General features: G+C 42.4%; 1 protein-coding gene across 1 annotated transcript in view; it reads left to right on the top strand.

Annotated features, from left to right (window-relative positions):
• KALRN (kalirin RhoGEF kinase) overlaps nucleotides 1-27429 on the top strand; it is a 716112-nt gene that overhangs the window by 509805 nt on the left and 178878 nt on the right. Inside the window, exons 26-33 of the mRNA XM_026647403.1 lie at nucleotides 3566-3635; nucleotides 4532-4621; nucleotides 9329-9421; nucleotides 12442-12553; nucleotides 13505-13695; nucleotides 14112-14213; nucleotides 14956-15098; nucleotides 17082-17184. Coding sequence (XP_026503188.1) covers nucleotides 3566-3635; nucleotides 4532-4621; nucleotides 9329-9421; nucleotides 12442-12553; nucleotides 13505-13695; nucleotides 14112-14213; nucleotides 14956-15098; nucleotides 17082-17184 — 904 coding nt within the window. The remainder of the gene's footprint in view (nucleotides 1-3565; nucleotides 3636-4531; nucleotides 4622-9328; nucleotides 9422-12441; nucleotides 12554-13504; nucleotides 13696-14111; nucleotides 14214-14955; nucleotides 15099-17081; nucleotides 17185-27429) is intronic.

Genomic DNA, 27429 nt, shown 5'->3' on the forward strand with positions numbered 1-27429 from the left:
TGTTTCCTTGTTTACTTCTTTGTAAAAATAATTAAAACTTTATTCAAACTTTGCTTATAGCTGATTAAAGACATGCAAGCCAGACTAGAAATGCAATAAAAGCTGTTTTATCCGACATGTTGGGGCAATGGGGGGTGCTGGTAAGTGAAAAATGCCAGTTAACTAAGAGGGAGGGAGTTTGGGTGTGGGAGGAGGTGCGGGGCAGCAGGTTGCGGCACGGGAGGGAGTGCAGGGTGCCAGATCTGGGGGGCGCTCACCTCTGGCGGCTCCCGGCAAGCGGCGACCTGTCCTGGCTGCTCCTAGGTGGAGGCGCGACAGGTGGCTCTGCAAACTGCCTCCACCTGCAGGTGCCACCCCCACAGCTCCCATTGGCCGCAGTTCCCAGCCAATGGGAGCTGCGTTGCTAGCGCTTGGGCCAGGGGCGGGTCAGCAGCAGCGCGCAGAGCCACCTGCTGCGCCTCCACCTAGGAGCAGCCAGAACAGGTCACCACTTGTGGGGAGGCACACGAGGTGAGCGCCTCCTGGATCCGGCACCCCATGCCCCCTCCTGGGCCCCAAGCCCCCTCCCAAACCCAAACTCCCTCCCAGAGTCCGCGCTTCACACCCCCTCCTACGCCCCAACCCCCTGCCGGCCTCGCGCCAACCAGACTATAAACCGGCATTTCAATGAAGATCAGAAACGCCGGTTTATAGAGCTTTTCAGTTGGTGAAGTGACGGATAAAACAGGTCTTCCTGTAATAATATAATAATAATGCTTTGCAGTCTTATAAGCTCTTTCCATCTAAGTATCTCAGAGCACTCTACAAATATTAATGAATTAAGCTTCACATCACTGTGAAGCAGGTATCATTATCCCCATTTTGGGGAAAAACGGGCACCGAGAAGTTATGTAGTATTTCCTCAGTTTTAGAGATGGGAAAAATGGGGCCTAGTTGCAGAGCATATATACCATATGTGTATCATCATAAAATTTTCCCTATTTAGAAGTTAAAAGCCCAGATCCCTGGTTCCATACTAGCCACGCAACACATATCTCAGGTTATAAACTGATTGATGTAAATCAATGAGACCCTTGTTACCAAATGAAGTTAATCAAAATTAGAGAAATAGAATCTCTATCCAGCTAGTCTCAAGAAGCAAAACAATCATCGTTATCATCTCGGAATAATTAGATTAATTTATTGTTAAAAGTCTGAGACTCTCTTGTACTCTTAGCCCACCTGGAACCCACTGAAGGTCTGCCAGATTTAATCACCCAGGCCGAATTTATCCAGCCTGATAAAGATCTTCTCATATTACATGGGTCAAACAGAGCATCAACTGTCTGGTCCTAAATCAGTGAAGTCAATGGGAACTTAGCCATTGATGTCATTGGCACAGAATCAAACCCTATCTGATTCAAGGACCTGATCTAGCCAAGTTGGATGAGAACAACAGACTGCTTGATCTGTAAATCCAATCACTTTACTGTATTGAGATGAAGTCAGTAAAGTCAACCATTTAAATAGAAGTCTGGAATCTTGCCTGTCAAACATATCATCTCTTGGAAAAGGCCGGAAACAGAAGGAATGGTCAATGGGAGATTAGGGCCTTGTCTACGCTGCCACTTTACAGCCTTGCAACTTTCTCACTCAGCGGTGTGAGGTGCTGTAAGGTGGCAGTGTAGACAGTGTACCAGTGCTGGGAGCTACTCCCCTCATGGAGGTGGTTTTTTTTATAGCCGCGGCAGCGCTTTAACATTGCTAGTGAAGACATGCCCTACGAAATACAGTAGCCAGTCCTACTGCCACCTATATTACAGCTAACCTGTAGCTTCCCCTACATTAGGTTGGGACTATACCCTTTACATTAATCAGATTTGCACTCAGACTTATTCTTCCCTTAATGTATATGTGCATGCAATAGGAGTTATATACACAACACCCAAAGGACATTGGATCCCATAATTCCAATTCAAATCAAGAGTCTTCAAATTATACATCAAAAAGTGAGGCAATCTTAGAAGCAAACACATCAAAACAACACTTTGCAGTCCTAAGGAATTGTCTGCGCTTCAGTCAGATAAAGTGGAACTCGTGATATCTTAAACCAGTACAGTACATAAATAGATATGGTCCAACAGAGACCATATCACTCACAGATTGTGCAGTCAGCTTTAAAATGAACCAGAATGGTAGATTCCAACTATTTGTATTACATGAAAAATGTCCTATACCTTGTGGATATATAAACTACTAGACCTCTTTAAATGCCCAAACTTCTTAGTGGAAATCTCCCTCCGCCCCCATTTGCTACTTACTTGAGCAATGAGGTTGTCTGGCTTTCACCCCAATTCCCCTTTCTCCCATTGTGGTGTCCCTCCCACCTGTTATGTTTGTTTTGCAGCGATTGATGTTTGTTTCCTGGGGATCCTATAGGATTTGCTATTGTAGAACACAATAGTGCACAGCACATACAACTGTTTTCACACCCTCCTGTTCATTCTGTTCAGCGACCCTCATTGCAGCCAAGCATTGGACATGGCGTTCTCCAAAGCCAGAGGAGTAACTTGAGTGATGTGAAATTTTCCATCTTTCAGCAGAGGATGAACATCCCTTGCATTGCTGACCTAGGGCGTGAGTTTAGTCCCTAGGCCCTGGCTGATAACTTGAGACTCACCCTCAATTCTCTAAATTGTATCATTGCCTAATTTAGCCTAAAATACTATAGAGGGATTGTGGAGTAGTGGACTGAATTCAGGATCAGAAGCCATAAACTTCTGAGTGCCTATCCTTGCTCTGCTACTGACACACTGTGTAGAGTTGGATAAATTACTTAACTTCTCTGCCTTATTTTTCCATATGTAAAATAGGGATAATGCTACTCGAGGTGGTTGGGAATTTTTCAACAAAAGGTGTTTTTGACAGAAAATGCCAATTCATTGAAATTGAAACTTTTCATGGGAAATGGTTTTGATGAAACGTTCTTTGGGAAGATTTCTCAGGCTTCCGAGAGAGTGAGAAATGCTCCACAATAGCCCAGTGGTGAAAGCACTCATCTTTGACTTGCGAGACCCAGATTCAAGACCCTGCTTTGCCTGAATTAGAGCAAGGACTGGAACTTGGCGAGTGCTTTAATCACTGGGCTATTGGTTTTTTTGGGGTGGGTCTCTCTCTCTCTCTCTCCCTGTTTTGTCCTGATGTGCAATGGGAAAGTTTTTGAAATTTTCACAGATGGGAAGACTGTTTCCCGCCCCACTCTAAATATTATCTCCCTGACAAGGTTGCTGTGAAGAAGAATTAGTTCATGCCTGCACAGCACTTCATTGCCTCTACAGCACTATCCCAGTGCTAAGGATTATCATCTTTTTTTCTGTTGTTGAGCCATGGAGCAAACGTTTCAGATGGAGCAGTTGTGTTCAAAGAAAAAAAGCATCCATTGGCAGTAACACACTTTTTCAATGGTCAGGCCATAAAATACATTTGATTAGCTTTGTAACAAAGATACTTTTAAGAGTAATCATAGCATGGTGCAGATATTCAGCTATACAGAGTAACTAACTCTAGCTGTCTCTCACATTTTCAGCATTTTCCTGAAAGAACTAGAGAAATATGAACAACTGCCTGAAGACGTGGGTCACTGCTTTGTCACCTGGGTAATGAGCCTTCCTGCTTCACCATTTATTATCTCCTCAAACCCAAACAGAAGCAAGCTAGAGATTGGTGCAAATGATACTTTCCTAGTGATGAGTAGAGGACACTTAGAGCTACATTGTGACTTGGAGTGCACAGCCGCACAGAGAAGTAAAGGGAACACAGCTCTATGCTGTCTCCCTGTTTGTTCCTTCCCTGCAGCAGAGAAAACTAGAGCCTTGACTCCCTCCCCTGCCCCCAGCTTTCTTGCACTCGTTGGCCAACACAGCTGAGCCAGCCTGGGTGACAAGTGATATAGGCTAACAATAAATTACTACCTCCCCTGGGAGCAAAGGGAAGTGTAGGGAGGGCATTGTGGCCCCATTCAGCACTCGGGTATCCAGAGTAGATGTTTGTGTAACGAACCCCTGAGCCATAATTCCTTCCCTGAGATGTTTCTGTGGCACCACAGTGGTGGATTGTGTCCTTGTGACAAAATCTAGCCCTTAACTCTGTAACAGTTGCTTCAAGGCAGGAGTAAATATTTGCAGACATTGTTCATGATTTACCAACAAGCTGTTGTTAAATGGCCCATCTTCTGTAGGGGATTGGTCTGTGCAGAGTCTAACACTTACTCAGTACCCCAGAATAAAGCTGAAAACGTTTGCCCGAGCCTTGTCTCCGATGTTACCTGTAGATTTGTTAAAGAAAAGCATACAGGTTTACTATTTGGTGCACCTCGTTTTCCTCAGCTGGAAGAACACAGATTGCCTTTAATTGTTCTATTTAACCTGCAAGACTCTCATTACAGTAAGAGGAATGGTTTACTGCATGTATTTATTCTGCTCAGTCTTAATGGGTGATTGTGGGAGCAGAGCAATAGCTGATCTTGCTTTTCCCTTGATGTTTGTTTTCACAGGCAGATAAATTTCAGATCTATGTCACCTACTGCAAAAACAAGCCTGATTCCAGCCAGCTCATCCTGGAACATGCAGGGACTTTCTTTGATGTAAGCAGCTCTGGACGTTCTCCATCAGAGCGCACTCTCTGTCACATAATGGTTTCCCGCTGGATGATGTATATGTGCATTGTGTGATGTGCAGTCTTCATCACTGGGGAAAGTTGGTCCTAGTAGGGTTGAGCAATCCTTATGGGAACCTTCATCTGATTTTAGAATCAAATCACTTTAAGGTTCTGGATGGTTCAAATTTCCTCTGGTCTCCTGGTTCCAGTGCCAAAATCGAACAAGAGAATCTGAGCTCATTATATTTATACCTTGAAGTGCCAAAATCCAATAAGGGGATCTCTTCTCACAACATTTCCAAGATAAGAAGCCAATCCTGCAAAAACTTACTAAACACTTGCCTAAATTTGACAATAAGTGACCACATTGACTTCAGCTGGACTGTGTCCAGTAGTAAAGTGCTAAGCCTGGTAATAAGTGTTTGCAGGATCCAGCCCCAGCTTTGAAGACAGAGGTGGCTCAGATAAAACATACATGCTTTTGGATTCTTTATTTGAACTAAATGTGTTCACTGAACCTCTGGAGTATGGTCCATCTATCATCCATATTAACACTCTGTTACTCCAGTCCTTTAGGGACCACTGTGGGTTGTCCTTAAAATTTTAAATACATCTCCTTTCCTAGACACTAAACATCGTCAGTGACAAATATAATCAGTCAGCAGGGTTCCTACTCATGCAGCTGGTACCATGGTAATAACTGTATGAATCAACTCATGTGAACTCGTTATAGGCCATTGATTAAATTGTTTCAGTTAAACTCAGCATTTAGCACTCTTAAGTGAACCAGAAAAATGAAGAGCATAATATTCTCTTTTAAAAATAATTTGCTATGGACCACATAGTGCTCTTTGTAAATTAGCAGCTCCTTTTCCTAAAAGTATATTTGACAGTTAAATAGTTTCACCAGCAGGTGGCACTTGAGCCTGTTTAATAGTTTAGAAGTGGCTTCCCTGGGCCATGGAACATTTCAGCAGATTTACATGTTTATCAGGGTGTTCACACAGATTAAAAAGTATTTGCTCTGCTAAGCTTTTCCATCACAGCCGCATATGTTGACTGGAGACCTTTTGATAGTGCTTAATACTGCAAGTTAAAGTTTCAGCATATTGCTGTTTTGCAGTGGCAAGTTCTGTTTTTATGTGGCCCAGGTAGGGATTCTACTATGCTGAAAACCAACTCGGTATGCAAAGGGAGAAAGAGGACATGCCAGAAACCCTGAAGGATAAAAGGTCTCCATAGTCCCAGACCTTGAAGTCATTTACACCAGTGCAAAGTGGTTGTAAAATTTTCCCATTCTGATGTGGTTAGTGTTTACTTTGCAGTGGTGTCAATGACTGCACAAATTGCAGGGCAGTGGAGAATCAGGCCCTCAGTGTAATATGAAGGAAATTAAATTCATCGTTCCAATTCTTCTCAATGAGATTTGGACAATATCCAGCACATCTTGCTAAAGAGATACTCCCTGTAATGTATCAGAGGGGTAGCCGTGTTAGTTTGAATCTGTAAAAAGCAACAGAGGGTCCTGTGGCACCTTTAAGACTTCTGTTAGTCTTAAAGGTGCCACAGGACCCTCTGTTACTCCCTGTAATAATAATCTTCCATGTGCATAGTATGTCTGAGGATTCCAAAGCACTGCACAACGTTTGCAAACACTCGATTCACTCCATCCACCACAGAAATGCAACCACCAATGGGAGGAAAGTAGCAGTAAAGGACCTCATTGAACACCCATTTAAGTCAATGGGAATCTTTCCATTTCAAAGATCTTTCCCTAAATGCACATGGCATTGCTAATCATCAGCGTAGGACAGGCAGCAAGGGAGACTGCCATATCAACTCTGAAACTACAGGAAGAATTTAGGGAGTTAGAATATGGTTACGCAAATTGGAATTTGGTTGGGACACAGGAACCAGCACCCTTATTCTTTTGAAAATAGCAGTGAATTCTAACAGCCACAACTTACTTGATTAACCAAACTCCTACACTTCTTATATCTGTTCTTCTGTAATACCTAACTATGTATACCACAGCATTATAACTGTGTGTATTTTCTTCATCCAGTAGCTTCAGAGATCACTGATGTCTAATGGACTCGTTAATTTTTTATGACACTTATTTAATGAAATATATTCTCCACAGTCACCAGATATAATTGTGGCTAGTCATACAGGCCAGATCCCCAGCTAGTGTAAATCAGCATGGCTTTGAAGTCATTGGAGTTATGCAAGTTCACACCAGCTGAGGATCTGGGACATAGATAAGAAACATTTGATCCCTATTTCTCTCTTCTATCTGCCTCGTGGACTGTTCCTCTGAATCTGATGCAATTTAAACAATAATAGTGCTTTCTTATTTAAACTATCATGAGCAAGTTCTCCTTCTGGGAGTGTTGGAGCATGTCAAGGAAAATTTGGCCAGAGCATAGACAGGCTGGGTGTCCAAGAGGATACAGAGAAAGTACAAAACAGGGAGGATCTGGTTCAAACACTGGCCATATTCTTCCCCTGACTTGAAATCTTTTTCTTTCGATCTTAGAAAAAGCTCAGTGTGTTAGTATAGAGCTGCCCCCAGGCACCTTTGACTTGTGTGACCAGCATGCACACAGCACAACATGGTAAGGTTCACTGACCTTGGCAGTGTTATAGGGATTCATATTTCCGCATGGATGGAGTGTTCTTGAACAATTTCTCCAATGAACCAGAGGCAAGTTTTTCTTCCTCAGGAAGCAGGCGGAAGCCTTGTATCTCCTTAGTTCATTCTTCAAGAGATATAGTACTGCAAGTTCATATAGTGCTTTCCAGCATCCAAGTGTTTTACAAAAGATCCCAATTTACAGATGTATCTGAAATCTTTTATGTCCCGTAGGCAGTATCACATAGCAGTAACTGCTCAGGATGCAGTTCCACACTCTTGTCCTTGTGTGGATGGCAGTTTTGTGTGTTCTAAGGCCCTGTCCTGGCTAAAACTCCTGACTGACTAGTTAGAGACTTTGACACCTACCACCATTCAGCTTGTGTCCACCCAGCAATTTTGCTGCCCTCATAACTATATTTGCACAACCACACCTCGCCTGCTTTCTATGTGTTTTTGTATCAGTGCATCAGTCACTGGGTGAGATGCTGTTCTTCACCTATTAGAGATGCAGCACAGAACGTGCAGCCCAGAGGAAGAGGGGAGGAGACTTTAAGCCCGGTCCTGGGCTTCTCCACAATCCCAAGCGTAACTGTCTTAGTCAACCCTGGATGGCAGCACTGCCCAGAATCTCTACAGTGCCATGTTCTGTGATCCCACTCCCCATATGCCCTTCCTGCCTTCACCCCAATGCCGCGTGTGTCTCCTATGCCAGGCTGTGTGAAGGAGTCCTCTGGAGGCTGCCTTGCAGCTGTCTGCCTCCATGCCTATGCTGGGGAAATCCTCCCTCGGTAGGAACTGAGACTTTTAGGAGCCCTCCGGTTCACTCTGGCCTTATTCAGTGTAGAAGGGCTGGGCAGGTGTGAAGATTTCACCGTTTCTGAGCAGCTATCCCATAGTGCATCAGCAGGGGCTAGTGTGCCTAGTGAACATTCACCAGCAGCACATAAGGCAATGCATTCTGGAGTGTCCTCCTGCACCAAGAGCTGGGACACAGGAAGGATGAAAAACTTAGTTACACAGACAGTACAAAAAGAAGTGTGCTGAACTGGTTCCAGCAAAAGAATCATGTGCCAGCCGGTACACAGGTTGTGTTGCGGGATGGGCAAATACCATGGGTGGGGAAGAGGAGGGGTCAGAGTACATTGTTCTTTAGCTATATCCTCAGCTGGCAGAATGCTTCTTGGGGCTATTACCAACTGGAGCAAGTTAGTGCAGCGTCCTGGCTGGCTCTCACCTGACCCATGGCTAGGGGCCAAGAGGAGAACAAGGGAGCTATAACTGGATCTGTGATGGCCCCTCCCCTTCCCCGTTATGCTGAAGCATAGAATCTGGCCCAGGGCATCCTGGAGGTTATTAAGTGAGTAAACGCTCCAGAATGTGAAGAATTATGATAAAGGCCCACCCCAGACATGACATTAATGCAGGATTTAATGTTAAGAGTCTGATTTAAACCCTCACGACTAAGGAAAAACAGTTTACATGACAATAAATACATCCTAAGGCAAAAGCTGCGTTGTTTACTCAACAGAGTCCTAGCTGGAGTGATTGCACAGAGCTCTCCCTATTTACAGACCAGAAGAGAACACTAAGGGTATGTCTACACTACCGCGGTAGTTCGATGGCTGGCAATCGAACTTCCGGGTTCGATTTATCGCGTCTGGTCTGGACGCGATAATTCGAACCAGGAAGTGCTCGCCGTCGACTGCGGTACTCCACCTCAGCGAGAGGAGTACCGCGGAGTCGACGGGGGAGCCTGCCTGCCGCGTGTGGACCGCGGTAAATTCGAACTAAGGTATGTCGACTTCAGCTACGTTATTCACGTAGCTGAAGTTGCGTACCTTAGATCGAATTGGGGTGTTAGTGTAGACCAGGCCTAAATAACCTTGTGGTATATTGCTGTCCTTTATGAAACCACATTATTCTTTGTATGTGAACTAAAAACTAGTTAAAGTAAGAACTCCCGGGCTAAAATTAGTTATGGGTGGTTCCATCTGGTATTGGGTAAAAGGTTTTTTATGCCTGTATTTAACAGCATCTTGTTTTCGCCTCCTGTAGGAAATTCAACAAAGGCACGGCCTGGCCAACTCTATCTCCTCCTATTTAATCAAGCCTGTCCAGAGGATCACCAAATACCAGCTTTTACTGAAGGTACAGTAACGATCTAGTCTGATTAGCCACATTGTTCAGATGGGGTACAAAGGGTCACAGAGAGAGTCAGTAACTTGACTGGCAGACACAGTAGCCTGGAGCCACAAGATATGGGGATCTAGCACTGGTCACATTGGGTTCAATTAGAAGCCTCGCTGTAAGCCTGTGCAGGGGAGTTAGTGAGTGTAACAACCCCTCTTACTCCCCTTTGGGAGCTAACTGCATGGCCAGACCCTACTTGAGGGGTTGAGCAGCTGCTGCAGCTGGGCCCCCTTCCACATAGGTGGCAGGGAATGGAGAGGGGGGCCCAGGAGTTGGCTCACCCCTCACTTGCTGACACAATGACCAGTGCCGCTGATCTGATGCTGAGGTGGAAATAAGTTGGGCCGGGAAAAGAGCTGTAAATGAGAATCTGACTCAGTAAGAAGAGGAGGAATGATCCAGTGGTTAGCGAGACCTAAATTCAGGTCATTGCTGCAACAGTCTTCTTGTGTAATCTTGGACAATGGGAGTTAGGCATCATAAACACCTTTAAAAATCAGTTACTTAGTCTCAGTTCCTTGTCTGTAAAATGGGAATAATAGCACTTCCTACCTCACAGGGGTGTTGTGTTATGTTACAGATTGTGAGGCACAGAGATGCTATGATAATGTGGGCCAAATAAGTACCTAAGATATAGTGTGAAACGCTGCCATGCTGATCTGCTAGTGGCTTACACACCTTTTGTACAGGTGTAAATGACTGCACAATGAATGAAGGCAGTGGAGAAGTTGGCACACCCAGAACATGTGTCTTGTAAAATGGTATGGAAATCATAAATGAATATGATAATGCCTCTAGCAAATTCAAGCCAATTTCTCAACTGTATTTCTGCCCAAGAGGTTCTTTTACCAATGCATTGAAATTACCAAGTTTTTATAAATGCACACCATGAGGTTAAGTATCATATATTAAAGAAAATCTTTTCCTGTGTGTTAATAACATAAGCAATTAAACTGGTAAAAATTGCAAAGCTCCAATTTACTTTTCACCATTAATGCTGTTTATTTACTGTTTGCATTTCATCCATCTCAGTCAGTGGAAATAAATTTCTCTTGTGTTTATAGTCACTTTCATTTACTGGGTATTATACACTATGCAGTGCTGCAGTATTCAGACTTCCTACACTGCAGGGTAGAGCTCTCAATTCACTTTCAATGTGGATGGTGATACCTACAAATTAACTCTGTCACCAGCTCACTCTCTGAAACATTTATACCATCAACTTGCATTTGAGGGTGATCCCCATCCCAAGAGGACCCAAGGGGGCAAGGAGAGGGAGACTAATCTAACTCTTACTGAAATCAATGGGAAAATTCCTATTGACTTTGATGGCAGTTGGATCAGTCATAGGTGGGTACAGAAATAAGGAGAGATTTAATGGTGGGGAATAACTGTGATAGAAAGGAGAGAGGAAAAATGAAATATTTAATTGTAAAAGTAGGTAGGGGAGAACGACTGAATTGGAAAAGAGAAACATCTTGGAGAAAGAGTGTTTTGGAGAGAAAAATGCAAAGGATGAAGAACTTCTGAGGGGGAGTCATGCAGTACATTACAAATGACAGAAGAAAAGATGCATGAAGAGGAAAAGTAGACACAGTGAGACTGATTCTCCACAGGAACTGAGTTCTGAACATCCAATCTAGCCCTAAGAAGAGAAAAAGGAAAGAAAGGGAAAATCCAAGGGAGATAGAAGTGTTTTCTTATACAGTAAGTTTGCTTTCTGGAACACTTTGGTCAGATGTTTTAATGACAGTTCAGCTGTTTCTAACAATAGCAAACATCTGGATGTTTTCCTGGGTTTGGATAGGGACCCCTAGCCAACATCTGCCTCTTCTTGGACGCTGTATTTCAGCTTAATTTTTTCTTTGAAATGTTGACAGGTACAGCACAGGAATACTTACACACAAATAAAAGACTCATTAGACTAATTTTAAAATTAACAATGGGAACATTTTCTATTGATCTTGGATTTTGCAAATTTTTGCAAATTGATCAGACAGTATCCACTTAAAAACTAATAAACAATAGGAGAGTCTTACGTAAGACATGGAAGGTAATTATTCCACTCTGTTTGGCACAGGTGCGGCCTCAGCTAGAGTACTGTGTCCAGTTCTGGTTGCCACACGTTAGGAAAGATCGGGACAAATTGGAGACCGTCCTGAAAATAGCTACAAAAATGATAAAAGCTTTAGAAAACCTGACCTGTGAGGAAAGGTTAAAAAATGGACATGTTTAGTCTAGAGAAGAGAAGACTGATGGGGGACCCCGATAACAGTCTTCTAATATATTAAGGGTTGTTATAAAGAGCACAGTGATGAATTGTTCTCTATGTCCACTGAAGGTAGGACAAGAATTAATAGGCTTCATCTGCAGCAAGGGAGTTTTAGGCTAGATATTAGAAAAAACTTTCTAACTATAAGGATAGTTAAGCATTGGAATAGATTAGCAAGGAAGACTGTGGATTCCCCGTTATTGGAGGTTTTTCAGAATAGGTTAGATGGATGGTCCTGTTTCAGCTCAGGAGGCTGGACTAAATGATCTCTGGGGTCCTTTCCAGCACTACATTGCTATGATTCTAAACAAAATATATGCAGGGAAAATCTCACTAGAAATAGAGACAATATTTTAGGCCCTCTCTATAGATGACATTTGCATCCATATAGTTAAACTGGTTCAGTTAAACTGGCTTAGTTAAATCAGAGCAAACTCCTGTGTAGACGCTCTTATTTTGGTTTCAGGGTGATCTGTTTTGTTGAACCTTAAACTAGTTCTCAATCAACTTAATCCAGGTTTATGATATATGAGTGTCCACACGGCCTTTGATGCAATTAAACTTCATCCATTTTAAAGCTTACCTTTAATTAACCTGTTGCATGGAGACAAGGCTTTAGGCTGGGAAATGTAATCTGAATGTAAGTGAGAGTATATTATTCTGCCTGTAAAGAAGTTAATTATATATGGCCTGCATTTCTTCTTAGGAACTCTTAACCTGTTGTGAAGAAGGCAAAGGAGAACTCAAAGATGGCCTGGAAGTGATGCTCAGTGTCCCCAAGAAAGCCAACGACGCCATGCACGTCAGCATGCTGGAAGGTAGCAGATTCTCAAAATCATGAGGGGGAACGCTATGCAGGAATGAATCCTGGGGTGTCTTGTTGCCTAGAATTTGCAGTGACAGATTTGTGATTGCTGACTGCCCATTGCTCTCAGATGCTTCCCTGCTCCTCATGAGATGTCTCATAAATGCTTGTCACACCTGGAAAATGAGAGGACCAAAAGCAGAAATGCCCAATTACTACAAGAGAATCAGTTCCTGTGAGAATCAAGAGCTATGCACAGTTTGTCTAAGGCTTGCACAAGCATCTAGGAGGTTTTTTTTATGAATTGAATCTAAACTGATAGAGCCCAATTTTGATGTCATGCCAGTTGTACACTAATATAGCTCCATCGTCTCCAGTGGAATTACTCTCGAACCACATTGGTGTGAGATCAGAAAGGTCCACTGGGGTTTGCCTACCTTTGGTTACAATGACCATATTATGATAAGCTAAGCTAAAATGCTCTGAATTGCCACATGGTACAGGGTTCATCCTTAAAGTCTTTACTATGTAATTTACAAGTATTAAAATGCACAGTAGTCGATATATTGCTGCCCTATATAGAGTTGTCACCATTAAAATCTTTACAGTGTTTCCCCTTGCCTAATTAATAATATCACGCACAATTGCAATGGAAAGCACTAAAGGTACATATAGAACAGCAATATAGGTACATTTCACCCAATATATATGACATACTAGGTATCACAGAAACAATTAAATCCAAAGCAACAGAGAATAAAGTGAACAATGTTCTGACTGTGACAGTGCCTTTCCATTAATATCCATTCAAGAATTAGTTGCATAATAAAGCATGTGACTCTATGTTCCTATTCTTTCCTAACACCGTAATCCTCTGAACAGTGAAAACCCTGCTTTGTTGATCATTGGGGATATTGGTTCCAGGAACAAAACTGGATAAAATGTTCTGTTGTGTTTCATTTAGGCTTTGATGAAAACCTGGATGTTCAGGGAGAGCTCATCCTTCAGGATTCCTTTCAAGTGTGGGATCCCAAGTCTCTCATTCGGAAAGGCCGCGAGAGACACTTGTTTCTCTTTGAAATCTCTTTGGTTTTTAGCAAAGAGATCAAAGATTCTTCAGGACACACTAAATATGTTTACAAGAACAAACTACTGGTAGGTCTACCAGAATGAGATATTCTGGGGTTGAGTTTTTTTGTAGGTAGAGATGGAAGGGAAGGCTTATTTGTCTCTGCATTGAGTTTGGAATACTTATGCATTCTGGAACCCTATGCTCAGACCTCGTCGGGGCTCACTGAGCCCTGCTATATCTGAAAAGCAAAGCTCAGAGTGTTTCCGGAAAGATTAAAGATGACAGTGTGCATGGTGGTTGGGGTAGTGGCAATGGGGTTCATCTGAACTGATCAAACACCTCTCACTTGCCATCCCTTGCTTATGGCTTTGTTTTCAGTTTATTTTATCAGTGTACAACATGCCAGAGGAGCTGAGCTCCCACCCCAGTGTAAAACTTCTTGAAACCAGGAGGCTCCATTCATAATGTATGGTCTCCAATCATCTCTCCTTCTCACTAGACCTCAGAACTGGGAGTGACAGAGCACGTCGAAGGAGATCCCTGTAAGTTTGCCTTGTGGTCCGGACGGACACCATCCTCAGACAACAAAACAGTGCTGAAAGTGAGTCTTTTGAGCTGGATTTCTTTACCTGCAAAACATTAAATTCCCAACTGGGCACTGGGAGTGCTAAGTGAAAGGTCAGATTTTTTCCCCTGGAAGCATGCATGTAGTTCCCATTGGAGTCACGGTCAATTCTGCCTGCATCTTGGGGCAGAATTTGGTTCTAATATATAACCTGGCTCAAGGGGGTCAATTATGCAGCTGGTCAGCCCACTGCAGTCCTCTTCCTATTAGAGTCTGTGTGTTGGGCCGCTGCAGAATCTAACTCAGGGTGATTCTGAGTTTGGATTTGTATTTACATTGGGGACTGTAATTGCTTCAGTTGATTGCCCTGGATTCGTTGACAATAGTGCTTTCCTTCAGACCCACAGAGCTGACAATCATTTCGCTGATTGAATTCTTAAAAAAGAACTCACACTAGATATTTTGTTTGAGAAATACCAGCTGTGCACTGATAACCTGTTTCCTCACCATAGAGCATTTTGTATTTCTGGTATTAAATATACATCCAGAGATTAACTGCTCTCATGTTGCTTGTTGAACTTATTAGGTAGGTATGGCAAAAATACGCTTCCAATTCTGCTGGGTTGACCAGGTATTCCAGCTGCTGTGACAATGGAGTGGAGAACCAACAATGAAACAGTCAATCGTGTGTTAACATAAACAAATCATGACTCTTCTACATAGGAGACATGCCAAGAATATTATAATGTGCCTATCGTTTTGCCTTTTGGAACTTCAGGCATCCAGTATTGAAACAAAACAGGAATGGATCAAAAATATCCGGGAAGTCATTCAGGAGAGGATTATCCATTTGAAAGGAGCTTTGAAGGAGCCAATCCAGCTCCCCAAGACACCAGCAAAGCAGAGAAATAACAGTAAAAGGTAACCTCAGTGATTCCATAAACAACCCTCCTGTTTGGAACTTGATTCTCTGTTGGAGCTGTTTCCTTCAGCAGTGCAGGTTTGCTCAGCTTAGTTCATTGAATAGAAATTCTAAAAATAGCTTCAACTGTTTGAGCAAAAAAAAAAATATGATTGGTCAAGCTGTCCTAAACAAAAAATCATGGGCCAGATCCTCACATTGTGTAAATCCATGAAATCAGTGGAACTTTACTGTATCATACCAGGAAAGTGTCAGTTAGCTTTTTACAGGATTAATTTAGAATTTTTACCACAGTTTTCACAGACAAACTTTGCTTTTTTCGACCGTGAAATGGAGGAAAAAATGTAACGAAAACCTTTTCTGTGGAAACCAATCAGACATTTTCAAATTAAAAATATTCAGCCCTGCCAAACCACTAGAGAGATGTATAACATATAATGAATTAACTGCTGGACCAGAATGAAAATTATCCATTGAATCCAAGGATATTTCTCTTGTTGACCCCACCTGAAGAGAAGTCTATTTTTTCCTAACAAACAAGCGGCTGCATATTCTTTTTCCTTGTTCGATTTTATGTATCATGTGACAATAAAAATAATAAGTGGTCCTGACAGTATATGAATGGACTTCAGAATTTCAGTGTTACCATCAATGACAGATAATAAGAAATAATAACAGGACTTTTGTGAAGTACTTGGTTAGAAAAAATGATATAAAATGGATTGTTCCTTTCGCTGTGTTAACTAAGGCTCCAATTTTGCATTGGGATCCATTAGAACAGACCCCATGAGCCCATGCACAGTCAGTCTGTCTATCTGAAGTACTTATAGGGCCCCCATTTGAGCAACTCTCAATCTTAAATGTATTTATTTTCATAACACCCCTGAGAAGTAGGCCAATGCTTTGATCCCCATTTTACAGATGGAGAACTCAGGCACAGAGAGACTAAGACCCAGATTTTTAAAGGTGCTTAAGTGTTGCGCCACTTAGTGTTGCAACATCTAACTGATTTAGGAGCCTAAGCCTCATTTTCAAAAGTGAATTAGACACTTAGTAGCGTAAGAGTCATTGAAAGTCAGTGGGACTTAGGCTTCTCAGTGTCTAAGTCACTTCTGCAATGTTGAGTGGAGCAACACCCAAATACCTTTAAAAATCTGGACCCAAATGACTTGCCTACGGTTTCACAGAAAATCTGTGGCAGAGCAGGAAATTGAACCACAGGCTACCCCCTAAACAGTGGAGCATCCTTGCCCTCATGGTTTTTCGTTGGCTTATGGATGGGTTTGCTCTCATAGATCCCAATGAAAGAGTGAGACCTTTGTTTGCAACATCAAAGTCCTGCCAGACGTAACAGGCTGCTTGTATTCCTTGTATACTAATTTCAGTAAAGAAATTCTTAAAAAGAGGGAGAGAGAGGTTCAAAAGAAAATAATTTCAAGAGGGAAGAAAATACCCTATGCCAGCAGACTGATGAGGTTATATATATATATTCATTTATTGTTTTAGTTTTACAATCCTGTCATTATTATACTAGTTTTAAACCCCCCAAAATGTGGATTACAGTGAGACTGCAGAAATGCCCCTTCACTTCAGTGTCGCGAAGAGCAATGCTATAATTTGGATGGCTGGTTTTAGTTAAGTGAGAAATCTAACTGGAGTGGAATATCTGCCTTACCACCCTCATTAGAGAACTATTTCTAGGAGCAAGGGCCTTCGTTGCTGTAAATATGGACACAAAGGCCATTCCTATTCCAGCAATAAACGTGGTGATTATATGCAGAATTCTAACCCTACAGCTGAGGTGACATCATTTTAAATTACACAGTGTGTAATAATATGAGCTCCATCAGTTGGGTAATCTTAGCACAAATCCTGCCCTAATGTGCTGAATTGGCAGTTCTCAAATCCACCTATGAATTTTTGCACTTCCCAAGGCTGGTGCTTTAAGTAAACAGGGGTGTTTTCTCGTTGTCTCCTTGCAGAGATGGAGTAGATGATGCAGACAGCCAAGGAGATGGGAGCAGTCAGCCGGATACCATTTCCATTGCATCCAGGACCTCACAGAACACAGTGGACAGTGACAAGGTAGGATCTACCCCAGAATATGCACTGCAGCTAACTCTTCCCAGGAGAATTTAGGGTAAAAGCAGAATAGAAAGAGAGATAAAGAGACTAACCCTTTATGGAGGTTCTTTAGCTGTATTACACTTGAGAATCCCTTTGCTGAGATATTAAAAATCTGGCTATTCTTGTGCTTCTCCTCAGTATTGCTGTGGTGTGTAGTTTGCCCCTCTTGTTGCTGGTTCTGAGCTGCAGCATCTGCCCTGGGTGTTAAAACTTAGAAGTTGAGTAGGCTATGAAAAATCACAGCTTAGAGCAACATTTTTCTTATTAGCACTGTCCCAGAGTGAGCCAGATTGTGAATTACCAGATAGTTGGTTATCTTCTGTAATTGCCATATTAGTGCCAAAAACTAGTCTCTTGGAGGGACCATGGGTGCACACACAGCAATTAATATAACAACACTGAAATGCAAGCTGCCCCCCCCCCCCCCTTCCACTGTGTAATCATGAGAGGCAGGGAGGCCTTCTCCTTCCAGATATTGTGATTCTGGAATCCATTCCTTCTCGACATATGGTGGAACACATCTGTGGCACCCTTGAGGCTCATTGGATTCCATTTTAATGTTGTATGTTGCTCTGTGTGTGTGTCTTATTGTTTTATTTATTGAACAATCCGAGGATTTGGCTGTTTAGGGGCTCCATTACTGCTATGAAGATTGACTTGGGTATGTTGCCCTAATTCCTCCAACTGTGATCTTTGGCCATATTTCCAGTTGCCCAGAAGTCTTTGTGCAGGAGCACTGATTCAACAGTGATGTATTGTTAATAACAATAATTTATTCCGTTTAACATAGTTGAGTTTTTCATATCCACCAAGAGTATTTATGCCTTTGCACCTGTTTGGTTTTGAAACCTATGTAAACTTGCAAAATAATGAACTTTCCAGGATCACCTATGGTATATGTGCTCATCAGTGTTTTTATCATGCTGCCAGTGGCACTGAGTAGAAAGTGTTCTTGCAATTACAAGACTTGTATCTGTGATTGTCAGGCTCACCAATGAGCTCCAATGTAGATGTCTTTGAGAGCTGAACTCAGAAATAGGAATGAATTGTAAATGAATAACCTTTAAAAGCCCCCAAGATAATATGTTATTGAAACATGCCTTTAAGGTAAACATGTTATTACTTTCTTGTTCCACCAATAACCTAAACAAGATGTTGGTGTGATCTGTATATGTCCCAAAAGCCACTGAAACTAGGTGAATACCTTGTTGGATGCTGGAAAATACATTTTCACTTCTTTGATTTACACTGACTTATTCTGCATTTCTGTATTGTTCACCTCTGTTATTCCTGATAAATGTTCTGATTCAGCAAAGCGCTTGAGCACATGCTTAACTTTAACCATTTGCCTAAATCCTGTTGATTTCAATGTGACTTAGCCTTATGCTTACTGTTAAGAGCATGGATAAGTGCTTTGCTGAACAGGAATAGACATAAGCATATCCTTAAAGCTAAGTGTGTACTCAAGTGTTTTGGTGAATCAGACCTATAGACCCAAAGTCAAATTCTGCTAAAATAGGGCCCTTGACATCAATGGCACTAATTGTGGGAGTAGGGTGAGGAGAATTTAGCCTTCACAGTGCTGCACTGCAGCACCTTTATGCTGAGGAGTGGTGCATAACTCACCATTTCACCTCAGAATCATCTCTTCACGTTTCCATACACTAATGCTTTAAAGACTGAAGTCTTGATCCTGCATCTGGATCTGCTGTCAGGGGCCCCTAATGCTAGCAGATCCCAAAGCAGTACTGGGACCTAACAGAGTACAGTACTTCTTTCATTAACTTCTTCTAAACACAGAACCATTTTCTGGATATTTGGGGGATTTTAGTCTGGGGCCTTGAAGAGATATCAGCTCCTCATGTGTGGTGCTTATCTTCCAGGAGAATTAGAGTGAGGCCTCTTTGTGATGGGAAGGCATCAGTGGTTTCTCTTCTCAGACTGACCAACAGTAAATGATCAGAGAGCTTGTGGGCAGATCTCAGAAAAGCTGCAGCTGCACTCCACAGCTCAGGTTCTTGGCACAGCTGGTAGCACTTGAGTAAACTCTGCAACATATGCAGCATAATGACTTCATGTGCTGCAGATAACAGCACTGCTCAGGCACCAATATGTAATGAATCTGTGATCTGTAAATAATGGATTCAACTACTATCCAACTCCAGTTAGTGGAGTTACCCTGGTGTAAGTGAAATCAGATTCAGGTGTTGAGATTTGTCCCACTGTGACCTCAGTGAAACCTCCCTCCAGGTGCCCCCATGGGATTAAATCCAGAAGAAATCGGGGAGAGGCTCCCCCTTTGAAAACAATCCACTATCTCTTCATAGAAACCTCTTTTACAAATACATGCAAAGCTACTTCAAAGTGTTAGCAACATGTCAGCCAGTCTAGGGGAAGATCAATTTGCACTTGGAACATTTATATATTAACTCGACACTAGAAACAATTTTTAAGTAACATTAAGGTTGACACAATCTTCTCAAAGCAAGGAAATTCAAAGCTAAAGTCAACATACTTTCTCCTTTCTTTAACTCTGGCCATTATGCCTGGGGATTATCCGGGCATAATTGAATGTTAGGGGAAATGAACGGTATGCATCATTTTGGGCTAAAACAGCCACAGAGATTTTTGAGTTTCAGCAGTGCCAACAACTCTCTAAAACTTGTATTTGATCACACCCCTTCAGCCACACTCATTTATTTCAAATCTTTTCGAAAACAAATCTCTCCTGGTTGAGAGTAAGTTTCATTCTTCTCATATGTCAAGCTTCAGCCTTGGAGCAAATTTTGTACAGCTACACTTTAAGCTCCTGAGAGGGGGCGGGAGGTGTTGAGTAGAAATACTGACACAGCTGTTACTCCAGTAGCCTGAACAGGAATTTTCATTGTCTCTGACTGTAGATTAATTAAACAGTAAATTTTAGCAGAGGAGGTAGTGTGGTGTAGTGTCCAGGGCACTGGACTAAGGGAAAGAAGAACTGGGGTCTAATCCTGGCTCTGTCACTGACCTGCTGTGTGTCCTTAGATAAGTGACTTCATTTCTCTATGCCTCTGTCTCCTCACATCCTTTGTCGGTTTTGTTTTTTTTAATTGTAAGCTCTTCAGGGCAGATATTGTCTCTCACTATGTGTTTGCCCAGCACTTGGGACCTGGATCTCAGCTGAAGACTTTAGGCAGCACTATAATCTAAAGTAATAATAATTAATGACCTTCACATCTTATAGGCCTAGACCCTTATTCAGGAAATATGTGCCTAACTTTAGCAGAGTTGCTGAGTCTCATAATGTGTGTTGTTTTCCTTAAAGCCCCAACTCCTGCTTGAGTAACTTCCTGAATCTGGGCCCTGGTCCTTAATACTTTTAATTTTTTTTTAATAATTTTTCTTTTTCTTGGATTTTATCCTAGAAGCCACCAGGATTGGTCCTGCTTTGAGCAGGGGGTTGGACTAGATGACCTCCTGAGGTCCCTTCCAACGCTGATATTCTGTGATTCATAAAAGTAGTGATATTGACTATCTCTAGACTACAAATACTTCATCATTTACTATATGCTATGTAGCAAAAAGCTTGCATTTGAAATTGGATTATGAACCCACTTCATTATAAAAAGAAAGAAAAAGAATATATACAATGTTAAAACAACAGGTTTTTTTGTAAAACCTGTATTTTTTTAAAAACACTTTTTTCTCCATTTGAGAAAATGTTTTATATGAGAAAAGTAGGTACTCTGTACTGTACATGGAATTGAAAGGAAAATAGAAACAACAGGCATGAGTAATATTATAGCAAATAAAAACCTCTGTAAATGCTTGAATCAGGACCTGTGAGATCTACTATACCAAAATTAGTTTATTACCCTCTACAAAGTAAACCAGTTCTCTACTTTTGTCCTGTACAGTAAACATTCTTCAACACACTATACAAAAACTTCACTCGGGATGAAATCCTTGGCCCATTTAAGTCAGTGGCAAAGCTCCCACCCTCTGTGTAGAGACACATGGCTTGAGGGACCCACACAAAGAAGATGCTAACGTGAAAGACATTCCAACTTGTTTAGATCTATTGGCTTTGTGAGCTCGCTATTTTTAAAGATGTTGGTCTGAATCCTACTGATTTATCTTCTATTTTCCTTTGGAGGTTTCTGGGGAGAGCAGTCCTCCTCCCATACATGTTGTTTTTGGATCTGAAAAAAAAGCTCTGAAATGTGAACTGGAAAGTTTAGACACTGTAAAAATATACAGCAAATACTGTATATCTTCATTTAGAAAATGGCCTCAATCCCCATTTCAGAGGAATCATAATACTGAGGTCTTGACCTCTGCCATCTGTACCTGTGGAACTATATAAATAATAATCAAAGTAACAATAATCGTTCTATTGAAAAAAGAACAGGAGTACTTGTGGCACCTTAGAGACTAACAAATTTATTAGAGCATAAGCTTTCGTGGGCTACAACCCACTTCTTCGGATGCATCGTTGTAGCCCACGAAAGCTTATGCTCTAATAAATTTGTTAGTCTCTAAGGTGCCACAAGTACTCCTGTTCTTTTTGTGGATACAGACTAACACGGCTGCTACTCTGAAACCGTTCTATTGAAGTTGATTATTATAAGATGCTCATTTTTAATAATGGTCATTAACAATTGGAACAACTTATCTCAGAACATGGTGGATTCTCATTCTCCATCACTTGAAATCTTTAAATTAAGATGGAATATCCTTCTCAAAGAGATGCTGTTGCTCAAATAGAAGTCATGGCTTGATTCGGGAATTACTGGGTGAGGTTCTATGGCCTCTGTCATGCAGGAGATTACACTAACGGCTTGTCTACATGGCACCAGCAAAGCGCACTAGAGGGGTGAGATTTGTAAAGTGTTCTAATGTACTACATGCAAACTGTCCTGTGTAGACCTTACTGGTGTGCTCTGAAAGGTATCTAGTTCAGATCAACGAGTGGGACTACATTAATGCAAATTAGGTACTTTTCAGAGCGTGCCAACAGTGTTACGCAGGGCAGTTAGTATGAGAGTAGTTATCAGTGGTTCACAGTCATGCTGGAGGGGCATAACGAGTGGGGTCCCGCAGGGATCAGTTCTGGGTCCAGTTCTATTCAATATCTTCATCAATGATTTAGATAATAGCATAGAGAGTACACTTATAAAGTTTGCGGACAATATCAAGCTGGGAGGGGTTGCAAGTGCTTTGGAGGATAGGATTAAAATTCAAAATGATCTGGACAAACTGGAGAAATGGTCTGAAGTAAATAGGATGAAATTCAATAAGTACAAATGCAAAGTACTCCACTTAGGAAGGAACAATCAGTTGCACACATACAAAATGGGAAATGACTGCCTAGGAAGGAGTACTGCGGAATGGGATCTGGGGGTCATAGTGGACCTCAAGCTAAACAAAAGTCAGTAGTGCAACGCTGTTGCAAAAAAAGCAAACATCATTCTGGGATGTATTAGCAGAAATTTTGTAAGCAAGACACGAGAAGTAATTCTTCTGCTCTACTCCATGCTGATTAGGCCTCATCTGGAGTATTGTGTCCGGTTCTGGGCACGACATTTCAGGAAGGATGTGGACAAATTGTAGAGAGTTCAGAGAAGAGTGACAAAAATGATTAAAGGTCTAGAAAACATGACCTATGAGGGATGATTGAAAAAATTGGGTTTGTTTAGTCTGGAGAAGAGAAGACTGAGAGGGGACATAACAGTTTTCAAGTATGTAAAAGGTTGTTACAAGGAGGAGGAAGAAAAATTGTTTTTCTTAATCTCTGAGGATAGAACAAGAAGCAATGGGCTTAAATTGCAGCAAAGGAGGTTTAGATTGGACATTAGGAAAAACTTCCTAACTATCAGGGTGGTTAAGCACTGGAATAAATTACCTAGGGAGGTTGTGGAATCTCCATCATTGGGGTTTGTAAAAGCAGGTTGGACGAACACCTGTCAGGGATGGTCTAGATAATACTTAGTCCTGCCATGAGTGCAGGAGACTGGACTAGATGACCTCTTGAGGTCCCTTCCAGTTCTATGATTCTATAAATCCAGTGTTTGTGTTAAATCCGTTATTTTTAGTGTCTAGCAAAGTTATGAATTTAAATTCCCAAGCTTATCTTTTGAATGTGTTGTGTTGTGCAGGTTTCCATTAAGGACAAGATATGGACCAGATATGGAGTGACTGTTTTGTGAAGAGTGTTTGTCCATGGGTGATATGGTGTTTTGGTCTTTTATCACTTTTCTGTGTTAGTTCATTTGAGAGTGCAGTGACTGTCTGGTTTCACCCACATAGTTGTTATCGAGGCATTTAGTGCACTGAATGATGTACACTAGATGTTGTGTTAGGACTGTGTAGGTCCCTTGGATCTTGAAATGTGTGTTGTGGGGTCCTGATCATTGTAGCAGTGGAGATATGTCTGCAGGTTTTGTATCTGTTGTTCTGGCAGGGTCTGATGCCACTTTGAGTTGATGTGTCCTGGTCTGTGGAGAACTTCTGCTGATGAACTTGGAGAGGTTGGGGGATTGTTTGAAGGCCAGAAGAGGGGATTTGGGAAAGATTTCTTTCAGGATATGGTCCCCATCGAGTATGGATTGTAATTTTTTAATGATACCACATATGGGTTCCAGTGTGGGTTGTTAAGTGACAACTAAGGGCATGTGGTCAAAAATATTTTCTTTTTCTGTATTGAAATCAGATTCTCTCTGGGTACTTGGATGGCCCATTCTATGGTGCCATCTACTTCTCTCGTGGAGTGGCCTTGGTTGGTGAAGGCGGTTTTAGGTGTGCTAAAGTGTATATCCCGGACTTTCTCCTTGGAGAATGTTCTTTAGTATCTGAGCACCTGGCTGTATATAACAGATTTCTCGGTGTGTTTGGGGTGGTGACTGGATCTGTGAAGGTAAGTGTGGTGATCAGTGGGTTTCTGGTATATAGTCATCTGTAGGGTTCCATGTTGAAGCTGATCATGGTGTCCAGGAAGTTTGTGGGTGTGGGAGTGTTCTCAAGAAAGTTTGATGGATGTGTGATGGTTGTTGAAGTTGTGGTGGAAATCTCCGAGGGAGTTTGGGTTGTCTGTCCAGAAAATGAAAATATCATCGATGTATTGCAGGTATATCATTAGTTTCATGGTACATTTGTCCAGAAATTTTTCCTCAAGGTGGCCTATGAAGAGGCTGGCATACTGGGGAGCCATCCTAGTACCCATGGCTGTTCCCATGGTTTGGACAAAGTGTTTATTGTTGAATGTCAAATTGTTATGGGTGAGGATGAAACTGATAAGTTCTTCTTCGAGTGATTGCTCATATTGATTCCAATTAGGTGTGCACGTGCCACATGCACAGTCGTCGGAAAGTTTTTCCCTTAGCAGCTCCCATCGGGTCAGCTGTGGAGCCCCCTGGAGGGGCGCCTTTATGGCGCTGAATATATACCCCTACCCACCTGGCTCCTCCTCAGTTCCTTCTTGCCGGTTACTCCGACAGAGGGGAAGGAGGGTGGGTATTGGAATGGATATGAGCAACACATCTTGAAGAACAACGGTTACAAGTAGGGGAGTAACCCTTTTTTCTTCTGCGAGTGATTGCTTATATCGATTCCAAATGGGTGATTCCAAGCCCTACCTAGGCAGTGGGGTCAGAGTTATGGAATGCTGACTGGAGCACCGCTCTGCCAAATGCTGCATCATCTCTGGCGTATTGGATGATGGCATAATGAGAGGTGAACGTCTGTACCAAGGACCACGTTGCCTCTCTGCAGATCTCTTGTATGGGCCAGGAACATCATCGAAGATGCCTGCGCTCTTGTGGAGTGTGCCATAAGGGCTGGGGCTGGAACCTTGACCAGCTCGCAGCATGTCCGGATGCAGGACGTGATCCACAATGAGATCCTCTGCAATGAGACTGGGAGGCCTTTCATCCGGTCCAAAACTGCCACAAACAGCTGGTTCAACTTCTGGAATGGCTTCGTGCACTCAATGTAAAAAGCGTCCAGTGAGTGGAGCCTCTGTTCTTGGACATTAGCATGAGGTTTAGAGAAGAAGACAGGCAGAAAAATGTCCTGTTTTGTGTGAAAATATGATACCACCTTTGGAAGGAAGGCTGAGTGAGATCTGAGTTGTACCTTGTTCTTATGGAAAACCATGTGGGGGAGTCGGAAGTGAGGGCCTTTAACTCCGACACCCTCCTTGCTGAGGTAATAGCAACCAGAAAGGCAATCTTCCACAACAGGTAGAGAAGGGAGCAAGTCGCCAGTGGTTTGAAGGGGGGGCCCATTAGCCTGGAGAGGACCAGGTTAAGGTTCCACGCAGGGAGCGGTTATCTAACCTATGGGTATAATTGCTCCAAGCCCTTAAGGAAATGGATAACCATACAGTTGGCGAAGATTGAACGTCCGGCCGCTCCCGGATGGAAGGCAGAAATAGCTGCAAGGTGCACCTTGATGGACAACGCTGCAAGACTGTGCTGTTTCAGGTGCAGCAGGTACTCCAGGATGAGTGGTGTGGGCACCTGGAGTGGAGGTGTGCGATTCTGAGCACACCAGAAAGTGAACCTTTTCCACTTTGCTAGGTATGTGGTCCTAGTGGAGGGTTTTCTGCTGCCAAGCAGGACCTCTCTTACCGGTTCTGAGCACAGGAGCTCCATGGGGTTTAGCCTTGAAGCTTCCAAGCTGTCAGGTGGAGGGACTGGAGGTCGGGGTGATGGAGGCAACCGTAATCCTGTGTTATCAGGTCTGGAAATAGTGGCAGTGTGATTGGGGCATCCACCAACAGCTCCAGGAGCGTGGTGTACCAGTGTTGATGAGGCCACGACGGTGCCACCAGAATCATCCTTGTCCTGTCTCTGCGGACTGTGAATAGGACTTTGTGTATGAGAGGGATCAGCGGAAAAGCGTACAACAGACTTCCCATCCAGAGGATCAGGAATGCATCCGCAAGCAAGTCCGGGCTGTGTTTCCGGAAGGAACAGAACTGTGGGTACTTTCTGTTGCTCCTGGTGGCAAACAGAAACACTTTCCGACGACTCTGCACGCAGCGCGCGCATACCTAATTGGAATGGATATGAGCAACACATCTCGAAGAACAACAGTTACAAGAAGGTGAGTAACCGTTTTTTTGGTGATGTTTGTGGTGGATATCAGAAGATTATATTAGATAATGAAGGCCAATATCTAGTGTAGCAAATTGAAGGCATGTCCTTATTTGTGTTCCATTCTTTCCCTTCTTTTGTCAGAAAGGTTTCTACGTTAAGATTTCTTTATACACCTTCTCATTAATTGTAACCTCTTTGGTTTGAGGTTCTCCCTGACATGACCCCTGGGGACATCCTCACAATAATACTCACGGTAAAAAGTTTCACATCATTACAAGGCACACACATATTGTTTGAGGCTGTCAGATGTTCCTCATCTTTTATAGTGATTTATGCTGCTGCTACCATTTGCATAGCCAGAGGAAATGCAAGAGAGCTACAAAATTAAAAAGAGATTTAGTTCTATTTTTCCCTCTGTTGCAGCATCCTTCTGGCTGATGACTTTGTAGTCTTTTTGTACTGTACTGAAATCCTGCCAAGGTTTTCTAAAAACTGGCTACTGTGAGATGTGGAAAGACTAAGCCTGTTTTTCCCTCCCGGCATCTGAGATCGCATAGTTGGCCCATAAACACTGTGAATTCATAATTATTCAAAAGAAGTTTTTGTTCTGCAAAAACATTTGTAGAGAAAATTGTCAATATGTTTATGTGGGGGTGTAACAGTCCATGACTTTGGGGATTTCTGGTGTACAGTAACTTCTGCATCTCTTTGTCTATTTTATCGCTCATGAAAAGCTCAAATTGGGGAGCAGTTTTGGATTTCACATAAGAGGAATATTCCAGAACCTTGACTATTAGTTCAAGGGTAATCCTTACCATAATCTGCATTGATACAGAACTGAGACTAGTACTCCATACTGATCAGGCAGATTGTCTGACCTTTGGAGTCTGACATCCAAAGCATTTCCTTCACCCTTTTGTAAACCTAACAAAATGATGATCAAGAAAAGGATTATTGACTGTTTTTTCATTCGAGAGGTGATGCACAGTGGCCTATGGCTAAGATGCTACATTAGCAAACATCATATCCCATAAATAGAGAGCCTGAGGAACCTATTCTTTTGCTTTCCTATGTGTGTGGATAATGCTGTCTCCCAGTCCTCGGTGGAGGCAACACCAGTGGC

Source organism: Terrapene carolina, unplaced genomic scaffold (genome assembly GCF_002925995.2).
Source record: "Terrapene carolina triunguis isolate 2854851 unplaced genomic scaffold, T_m_triunguis-2.0 Scaffold62, whole genome shotgun sequence".
Classification (NCBI taxonomy): domain Eukaryota; kingdom Metazoa; phylum Chordata; order Testudines; family Emydidae; genus Terrapene; species Terrapene triunguis.